The 9327-nt window shown below is 46.7% G+C and overlaps 5 protein-coding genes across 5 annotated transcripts; 3 read left to right on the forward strand and 2 right to left on the reverse strand.

Moving 5' to 3' along the window:
* Nucleotides 1–229: 229 nt before the first annotated feature.
* Nucleotides 230–1944, forward strand: LY89DRAFT_628120 (NAD/FAD-binding-like protein; the record flags this gene model as incomplete). Its single annotated transcript, XM_018211170.1, has 3 exons — nucleotides 230–455; nucleotides 522–912; nucleotides 965–1944. 3 exons carry the CDS (start codon nucleotides 230–232, stop codon nucleotides 1860–1862), a joined length of 1515 nt encoding a protein of 504 aa, XP_018064177.1. The 3' UTR covers nucleotides 1863–1944.
* Nucleotides 1945–2045: 101 nt separating this feature from the next.
* LY89DRAFT_761581 (cytochrome P450) lies at nucleotides 2046–3527 on the reverse strand (the record flags this gene model as incomplete). Its single annotated transcript, XM_018221555.1, has 2 exons — nucleotides 2046–2763; nucleotides 2824–3527. 2 exons carry the CDS (start codon nucleotides 3525–3527, stop codon nucleotides 2046–2048), a joined length of 1422 nt encoding a protein of 473 aa, XP_018064178.1.
* Nucleotides 3528–3769: 242 nt separating this feature from the next.
* Nucleotides 3770–4700, forward strand: LY89DRAFT_675974 (P-loop containing nucleoside triphosphate hydrolase protein; the record flags this gene model as incomplete). The annotated part of the gene is made up of 4 exons (XM_018213547.1): nucleotides 3770–4178; nucleotides 4234–4318; nucleotides 4379–4609; nucleotides 4655–4700. 4 exons carry the CDS (start codon nucleotides 3770–3772, stop codon nucleotides 4698–4700), a joined length of 771 nt encoding a protein of 256 aa, XP_018064179.1.
* Nucleotides 4701–5202: 502 nt separating this feature from the next.
* Nucleotides 5203–6642, forward strand: LY89DRAFT_628125 (sterol 24-C-methyltransferase). The gene is made up of 3 exons (XM_018211171.1): nucleotides 5203–5401; nucleotides 5452–5776; nucleotides 5834–6642. Exons 1-3 carry the CDS (start codon nucleotides 5235–5237, stop codon nucleotides 6404–6406), a joined length of 1065 nt encoding a protein of 354 aa, XP_018064180.1. The 5' UTR covers nucleotides 5203–5234; the 3' UTR covers nucleotides 6407–6642.
* Nucleotides 6643–6967: 325 nt separating this feature from the next.
* Nucleotides 6968–8628, reverse strand: LY89DRAFT_675976 (uncharacterized protein; the record flags this gene model as incomplete). Its single annotated transcript, XM_018213548.1, has 3 exons — nucleotides 6968–7870; nucleotides 7919–8477; nucleotides 8525–8628. The coding sequence occupies 3 exons, from the start codon at nucleotides 8626–8628 to the stop codon at nucleotides 6968–6970; spliced, it is 1566 nt and encodes a 521-aa protein (XP_018064181.1).
* Between the last annotated feature and the right edge of the window lie 699 nt (nucleotides 8629–9327).

Raw genomic sequence — 9327 nt, forward strand, 5'->3', positions numbered from 1 at the left:
CATTGGCGTTACGACTCAAGTTGACAGTCATCGTGAGTGATGATCACGTAAAGTGCAAAATAAAGTTATCTAACAAAGATCGCTCAGTCGAGGAAGTGAGTACACGAAGCGCAAGACAAATTCGTTATCTTCAGCCTCGTCGTCATATTAGCGAGGTCTGCCCGTCTGGAGCGGTTTCCAATCCCATCGGCTGCCCGCCAAGGTTAGTTCTTGAGTACCAGTACTTGCAATGAATAATCCAATTGAGCCCTCGGTGAGCAAAAAAGTCGCTGTGATTGGCAGCGGCTGTTCTGGCATTGCGGCTTTATGGGCCTTGAAAGGGACAAACCATGATGTGTACTTGTATGAGGCAGACGGTCGACTCGGTGGACACACCAACACGGTGCAATGGAAAGCTGGCAAGTATTCCGTAGATGTCGACACTGGATTTATTGTACTCAATACGGCTACCTATCGTGAGTGGAAATATTCTTTCGGGACATATGACTAGGTTTGTAAATGTAGACTTACACTGATTGCAGCTAATTTCATCAATTTTCTTAAGCACCTGAACATTACGACTGAGCCAACTAGCATGGCCCTTGGGGTGTCACGAGATTATGGGTCATTTGAATGGGCTGGTAAGAGCTTGGCCTCTGTATTTTGCCAAACCAAGAATCTCTTTTCTCTCAAGATGTGGCGCATGTTGTTCGATATTGTTCGATTCAATCAATTCGCCCTGGATGTCTTGATCAACGCAGACATAGATGCAGGCAATGGCGGCACCGAGACGATTGGAGAGTACCTTGACAAGCATGGCTACTCGCATGCATTCCGAGACGGGTATTTAATTCCAATTACAGCTGCTGTCTGGAGCACAAGCCCAGACAAGTGCATACACCAATTTCCGACACTAACGTTGATCAGGTTTCTGTAAATTGCCACCCTACTGTCATTGTTTTTTAATGTACTAATATACTTGCAGATGGAATCATCATAACCTTTCGACCATTTCTGCTCAGCCAGAGTGGCTCACATTGAAAGATGGATCTAGATCATACATTGACGCCGTCATGAAAGACTTCCCATCTGATCATGTGTTCCTCAATAGCCCAGTACAACGGGTTGAGAATAACGCAAGCGGTCGTGTCGTGCTGTACCTAGAAGATGGCCGCACAGACACCTTCAACCATGTTATTCTGGCTACGCATGGTGGCCAGGCGTTATCGATACTGGGCTCTTCGGCAAAAGATGAAGAACGGTCTATTCTCTCTTGCTTCAAGACATCGCAGAATGAGGTTTTACTGCACTCTGACCTGACACATATGCCTCAAAGGCGCAACGCTTGGTGCAGCTGGAATTACATGACTCTTTCGCCCAAATCAGAGGCCTACACCGATACAGTTTCTTTGACGTACAACATGAACATCCTACAGCATATCCCAGAAAACAAATTTGGACACATCCTAGTGACGTTGAACCCGCTCCATCGGCCTGACCCTGCGCTGACTCAAGGTCGTTATCTCTACTCGCACCCGCTATACACGTCAAAAGCGGTACGGGCTCAGAAGCAATTGCCATGTATCCAAAATGTGCGAGGAATCAGCTATGCCGGAGCATGGACAAATTATGGCTTTCACGAAGATGGATTTAGCAGCGGTCTGCGAGTTGCGCAAGACCATCTAGGCGTAAGGCTTCCATTCGACTTAGTCGACTCCACATTCAGCAGGGGCAAGAAACCAGAGCTAGGCATAGTTGACTATCTTCTGCGCTTCGTTATCATTCTTGTTCAAGTGCTTGTTGTTCAAACTTTGGAGCTACTAGCAGGTGTCAAAAGACGGCCAGAAGGCAAGCAGATGCTTGAAGGGGTAAAGCAGAGATGAATTTGCAGGGGCTATGGACAACATACAAGACAGCCATCCTTTAGAAAACTGGTGCGGCGTCAATGATCCAGTTTGTGCTGACATCAAGCAAGGATCAGGAAAGAAAAAGGGGCTTTGAGGCGCTCTTGGTCGTCCTCTATTCTATGAGGACTGGCTCTGAAGGATTCAAGAAAATATTCAATACTACATGCTGCCTCCCGCAAACCTACTTCTAATCCTAAAAGGGATTTCGCCTACTGGGTGCAAGGTACCCGCCCCATATTTCGTTTCATCCATTCTAAACGCTCGTTCTTTTGCGAGGATATCGATCTCAAAAAGGAGAACCATTGAGGCCATTGTTGTAATCATATGGTGTTTGGCGAGGAAGCGACCAGGACAACCCCGCGGTCCGCCACCAAAGGGAATCCACGATCCGTCGAGGCCGTTGAGTGAAAAGGACATATTTGCTTGAAGCTCTTCGTTGGATGCTTGAGCTGGAACGGATTCTGATTGATTGGAGACATTTTCGCTTGGAACCAAAAACCGATAAGGCCAAAATTCCTCTAAAGGGTGTTTTCCTCCAGCAGTGTTCCATTCGGAGCCATGCATATGTGCCGGATGTGACGAAACTAGACAAAGTTTGCCTTGTGGAATTCGCCAGCCGTCGAGATCGACCGAATCGTGAATAAATAGTCTCGCCATATAGACGTGAACTCGAAGCCTGAGAGTCTCGGCAAAAATGGATTGCAAAAGTGGTTCTGTGCAAATGCTGGCTCTCTTCTCAGAATCGGAAAAGTGCTGGAGGAACCCAGCAGTGGTTCGTATATCTGGGAGCCTCTTCCGAACTTGGAAAAGCAGTTCAGGTCGGCGAAATATTTCGAGTACTGCCCAGAAAGTGGATGGAACAACGTTTGAGTTTACTCTGAATACTTATCAGCCCTGAGCTATTAAAATATCTTATTTGAGCATTCGAAGTACTCACGCCCACGAGAATGTCAGATTCACTGATGCAAGAGCCTCTTCGTTGGTGTTGTCCATCTGTAGAAATAATTTCTGCCATTTTCTCATAAGCCTTGATCCCCATCGTTGGGCATCATAGATGTCCTCGTCCCAAGGAGCAGTTTCGCGGTCTGTCAGGTGAAGCTGCCACTGCTTCATAGCTTCTAATAAGCGATCTCGGTGTGAATATGCTTTTGGGATCATCCAACGCGGCAGATGCCACGAGAAGTGTTGTAGCTGTCGATTGAACTTCCAAAAGTCGGAGCAAAAGTTCGAGTTTTCGGTCAGATGTGTCCCCCACAAAGATTCCGTGTTTGCAGGAGTCATATGTAGCTGGAAAAACACGACAAGATCCGGCATATATGTCCAGTAATCTTTAACGTTGGCATTAACCAGCCTCTGGGACAGGCGTATAGCAAATCGTCTGCAAATAGAAGCAGCATCAGGTCCAGACAAGGATTCTTTGAAGACAAGATGACTAAGGCGATCGGCACGGTTGGAGGATTTCACGTCACTCGTTGGATGAGGATTAGGACCAAAACCGGAGTTGTCTGCAGCGTAGATTTCTATGCTTTTCTGGGGCATTGCGAACCAATGACGAAATGTAAATGTATGAAGTGCTGTAGAACTAGACTTTGAACAACACTGACGAGCATCCACCCGAATATTGTGCTCCGACGAGATCATGTCAGGCCATAAGACTTCTGCCGTTTCAGAACAATTGTTTGCAAATCCAAGGGATCTATGAGCCGGTCGTATGCCCGAAAGGAAACTATTGTCCTGGAGGAGGTAAGTCGATGTCACAGTGTCCAAAATATCATTATTGTCCTCTCGGAGCAGTAGTCCCCTTCAGATGTGGTCCCTTATCTATATGTGGTCCTGGTTCCAGTCGTGAGTTCCAGCTAGATGGATTTCTGGTAGCTCTAATCATGGACCTGCTTTTGGTGTCTTTTGCTTGTCTCCCTGCTTTGAAACATTATTTGAGCAGACTACGCCTCAGACGACAGATTTCCACTGGATCTGGAAGTAACGACATTGGCGCCGAAAATGGCCTCCATCTGGAATTGAATACGACACATCAGTCATCCGACCCTCCCATGCCTCAATACTTGCCAGAAAATATCAGTGCCGACCAAGATATAACCTTAGGGGGGCTTGGAGACTTCATAGCTGCAGTCATTGAGTTTAATAGCACAAGGGACCTCGGATTTTCAATCGGATTCGATTCTCTCAGTTTTGCTATAGGAAAGAAGTCCAAAATGCTTCTTTCGTCAGTCACGGGGATTATTGGAAGTGGGACGTTGTGTGGGATTTTAGGACCTTCGGGCGCTGGAAAAAGTAAGATTCTCCAACATCTATCAATTGCAGCTAACTGACTGGAATGTCACTTTAGCAACCTTTATGAAATTGTTGATGGGAAAACTTGAGCCGACCACAGGCTCTGTCAATATCAATGGCAATGTAACAAAGCTTGTCGAGTGAGTCAATATTTTCCCCCACAATTTATTATCTAACTGAATACAATGATTCCTTTAAAGGTACAGGAAACTTATTGGTTTCGTTCCATCTGATGATGATCTACTTCCGGAGCTTACAGTCCGCGAAAGTATTCTTCACTCTGCACGCATTCGGCTTCCTCGCAAATGGTCAGATACTGCATGTATTTGTCGAACACAGTCGTCGTCAGGAACGAGGTCAACTTCAGCTCCAGCACATGTCCCAAGATGGAGACCTACCACAGTACCCGGAGAATCTGCGTGCGAAGATTGGTAAGTTACGAGCAAAGGCAAGGGAAGATGGAAATGTCTATGCAGGTTCACGCACCTCATACCTACCACGGATTACAGTGGAAGGACCTAAAATCCCAGGTCTATCAACGTTCATCCGTGGACATAGCACCCGGACTGATAGTCAGACTTCCACCAAAGATCCTTCGGAGGCCTGGGGAGGCCAAACATTCATAGCCTCAAAGTAAAGTTGGGCGAGGGTGAAGCTGTATCGCAGCTCTCGGTAAATATCGCAACAGTAATGCAGTAGATTATAGTTTGGGAAGGACGATACTTTGAGCGTTTTGAGCAGCTACAATCAACTTAGATATCACTTGATGTCAGATTTCACGAATATGATGTTGAAGCTGAAGATCTACACCTTAATGTGTACTCGCTATCAACTACAGCGTGATGCCCTTGCATACATAATCTTTTGCGGGAACCTTGTTGTTAGATCACTTTACGAATGGTCAGATATGCTCCGTGCAAAGTACCGTCCAACTTGACGCCGTGCCTCGTATTGTGGTTAAAGTGGCCGGATAATATACCGACATGACCATCAAATTTCAAAACCCACACCACTTCCTGTATAAAATTGACGACGCTCCCACCTGAATCTCTACAAATGTTCACAACTATGGCAGAATTTAGCGATCACCAACCATCCTCATCTGATGCTGGAATAAAAAGCGAAGAATATGCGCGACATTGGGAACAAGGTGGGAAGCCAATTGCCAATGATAACAAGGCTCGAGACCATCGCAAGTCCCAGTACACTACACTTACAAATGAGTATGTCGGATGCTACAATGGCGCTCATTCTATGCTAAAAATAACTTCAGCTACTATAATGACACCACCGATATCTATTTGGAAGCATGGGGTGAATCGTTCCACTTTTGTCGATACCCACGCGGTCCAGAAGCAAAGTCTGGAGCGATTGCTAGACATGAGCATTATCTGGCTCACATGATGGGATTACGTCCAGGAATGCGGGTACTTGATGTTGGATGCGGTGTTGGCGGGCCAGCCAAGGAGATTGCAACTTTTGTAGATTGCAGCGTTGTGGGATTGAATAACAACGGGTATCAAGTTCAGAAGGCCAAGGAGCTGGCTATTAAGGATGGCATGGACAAGATGATAGAGTTTGTGAAAGGAGATTTCATGGTAAGACTACTGCATGCATTCGTTTATCGCCGTAGCATTACACTAAGTCTGTACTAGACGATACCGTTCCCCACGGACAGTTTCGACGCTGTCTATGCCATCGAAGCAACCGTTCATGCACCCTCCCTGGCAGAAGTATATACTGAGATACACCGCGTTCTTAAACCAGGGGGCATTTTTGGCGTCTTCGAATGGGTTCTGACTGATAAGTTTTCATCGACTAACAACGAGCACATGGCCATACGCCTCGGGATCGAACGTGGAAATGGTATCCCTGCTCTACAAACCAAGGCCACAGCCCAAGCAGCAATGAAAAAGGCTGGATTTGAATTGCTCGTCACCGAGGACCTCTCAGAGCACCCGGATCGCCTTCCATGGTGGTATCCTATCTCGGGAGACACCAAAAGTGCTCAAGGACTACAAGACTGGATGTTGGTCATACGAAACACTAAATATGGGAGGTATGCTGTGAAGGCCCTTGTGAGGGCTTTGAAGCTCGTTAGGTACGCTCCAAGAGGAACTTTGAAGACGACGGAGGAGCTTATTGCTGGGGCTGATGCTTTAGTAGTTGGAGGGAAGGAAGGGCTGTTCACTCCAATGTATCTGATGGTTGGGAAGACTAAGGCTTAATGGACTTTCCAGGGCGGCGGGGCTATCTTATGCAATAGCCGGGATAGGGCTTTGGAATCAAGAGGCAGGGAAGGGGTTGCCCACGTGACTCGAGAGCAGGAAGTTGCATTCCGAGGTTAAATTGAGGTGGAGGTACTGTTCTGATGACTTGAATTGGCGTTTGACCTTTTTCCAACGTCCGTATGCGGCGCGAAGTTTCAGTGCTAAGTAATATGTTTGCTCCGCCAGTGGTATTCTTCGCTTGAACGAGTAACTCATTACTGGGTACCACGGTGAAGCATCTCAGACTCGAGTATAGATCCCTGAGCTCGAACTCCCTGTGTCTTTGAGAGGCTATGTTGGCGCTAGTCCAGACTTTGTGATGCCTAACATCAAAATTTATACAGAAGCTGACCGAAAACTCGTATCTCGAGTGCGATTGAAGATATGGGCTAGATTGTGAACCGATTCCTCTCATTTTGCAATCCCTGCTCTTCTGCTATTGTGTCAGCACAAGTCTCTACATTAGGATAACTTCGCGGAGAGGTTCTCGGCTAGCTATCTAAACGAGTTGTACTTACATCAAGGATCCCAAGGCCTTGCGACCAAATCTTCTTCGTTTACAGCATCTACAAGCACCTCCAACCCGTCTTCTTCACGGCGTATCAGATGCTCCACAAGATCCGCAGCTTGAAGACTGTTCCAAACGCCCTCGCGCATTTCCGAGGTCCTGAGAAGCTCGATAGCTCGAAGACCAAGAGGTCGTCTTCGATATCTGATAGCCGCAAAGCACAGAGGCCAGATAAAACCACCATAAAGCCCCATAGGCTTTGGTCCTATCTCAGATGTAGGCGATCGAACGGCAGCCTCGGCGTATGCTACAATCTCTTGACATTTCCATCCCCACTTGAACCACAAAGTTCCCAGTTCATCTTTCAACGTTCCTCCCAGGCAGGTAGTCAAGTCCATACCAATCAGCATAGCTTTAAGTTTGAGGGTATGTGCTTTTTGTTGCTCAGTAGGATCTAACTTATCGCTGTAGACCCTACTAAATCGATCAAGAGCCATGCTGTATTGACGAAGCTTTCTGAAGGTAGAGAACTCTGCTGAATGCGCGTAAAGCTCTGGCTGAAAACAAATGGTAGATGTCTTTGAACCAATTATAGTATTGATAGCGGTGTTTCGTATCTCGTTCAATGCACTATGAGCTTGTTCCAAATTATATAATTGAAGTAGACTGTCGCTTTCGCTTGATACTATGGAGTCTGAGAATTCCTCCTGGAACGTACTGGCCGTTATCAACTCGCTGTCTATACCGTCATTTTTTATGAAGATAAGGGCAAGGTCTCGAAGTGGCATATGCGTAAACTTCAATTCGTAGAACAGATTGTCTGGTCGCGGGCTCGATGTGGCTCTTAACTCTGCAACAATCTTGATGCCATTGTTGATATGAAATCTAACTGCTTTGTGGTTTCCACGTAGAGCCTGTATAGCAATAAGCGCTTCGAATCAAATATAGAGCAGTCAACATACCTCAAAATATGTAAACAGAAGACATGTCATCAAAACAATATCCCCAGGCTTCTCTTGCAGCGGTATAGCTAATGTTCGTAGCGCTTTGGTATACTGAAACTCAGAGAATGTGTCGTACATGCCTTCCGCATCCTGCATATATGGCAATCTTCTCTTCTTTTGCGTGGATACCATGTGGAGTCCACCCAGAGCTGCAGCGGCATGTCGAATTGCCGGCTCGTGATGACATGCTTGCAGGATGACTTTCTCCCAGAACTTTGACGGGAAGGCTGCAGACAGTCGATTGCGAGAAACATCTCGAAAGAACTTAAAAGAACAATGCTCTTGATCACTATCGAAGACTTTGGTAGTTGGATTGCGAATTAAGATGGGTCCTCGGCACCGAGCAAGCGGATATGTTGGTTCTCTTGTTGGTGCAGGAACAATTGTGCCACGAGATTGCAACAACTGGGGTACGGTAGTTGTTGGTTCTCCATATAAGTGGCCTTCACAAGTTCTTCCCGTGCTCGTGCAACGTAGGCAAGAAGGTTTCTCCTCCCCACACTTGACTTTCCTTACTCTGACAACAAATCAATAACCATACTCGTCGCGGGCAAGCATACTCACTTGCAGGTATTGCAGCCTCGCTTAGAGTGGGGTTTGTAACGTCGAACCCTAACACCACCTCTCCTCAGGGGAGGGTCGCTCGGGACGACTTTGTTTTCTTCCATACTGTCTGGTTATCTCGTTAGGCAAATGATAACCGCGAGGGCATACTGACCGGGAGTAGATCTAACTCACCGAATCACGAGCCGTGCTTCACGATGGAGATGTCAAAACGTGTGCAGAAAGGGGTACGACCAATGATGAAGGCATGTAACGACAGCCCTAATCGCGGGTATTTTCGATGCGCCAATGAGCTGCTCTGCCATACGAGAACCGGCCTGCAACGGGTCGACAACAGTTCGACAACGGTTTAGAGTCATTCGTTTTTGGTTGCCCACATTTGGGAGAAACTGCTCACGGAATTCTACTTGAACCAGATTGTGGGTGAAGTTGTGAAATGAATAGGCAACGAAATGTTAAGCGCCCTCGCCATGACAGATCTTGAGAGGAGTGCGCTGTGCCGCCGGCATTTCATAACTGTGGACCGTCCGTTTTTGTGCGAATTAGTGCATTGGCGTCCTAACGAACATGGGGACAAAAGTCCGTGCGTTCAGGGCATCAGAATCATGAATTTTATTAATTAATTAGCTGTAGACCAGCCACATCGCTTAATTAAGTCGTGTACCCAGAAGTCCTGCTGCTCAATAAGCCCATTGATCCATTCCTGAGGAATTTTGTCCCATTCTTCTAATACTGCTACAACCATTTGAACCTTAGTTGTTGGCTGCCTTAGGCGCCTATGGAGAGCTTGTTTTATTCTCCTC

The sequence above is a fragment of the Mollisia scopiformis genome, assembly GCF_001500285.1.
Source record: "Mollisia scopiformis unplaced genomic scaffold LY89scaffold_28, whole genome shotgun sequence".
NCBI lineage: Eukaryota > Fungi > Ascomycota > Leotiomycetes > Helotiales > Mollisiaceae > Mollisia > Mollisia scopiformis.

Bases quoted from the DNA above. Each gene is read 5' to 3' on its own strand.
- LY89DRAFT_628125 (XM_018211171.1), top strand. From the start codon at position 5,235: ATGTTCACAACTATGGCAGAATTTAGCGATCACCAACCATCCTCATCT. The intron at 5,402-5,451 runs GTATGTCGGATG...AAATAACTTCAG, and splicing joins TACACTACACTTACAAATGA to CTACTATAATGACACCACCG. The intron at 5,777-5,833 runs GTAAGACTACTG...AGTCTGTACTAG, and splicing joins TTGTGAAAGGAGATTTCATG to ACGATACCGTTCCCCACGGA.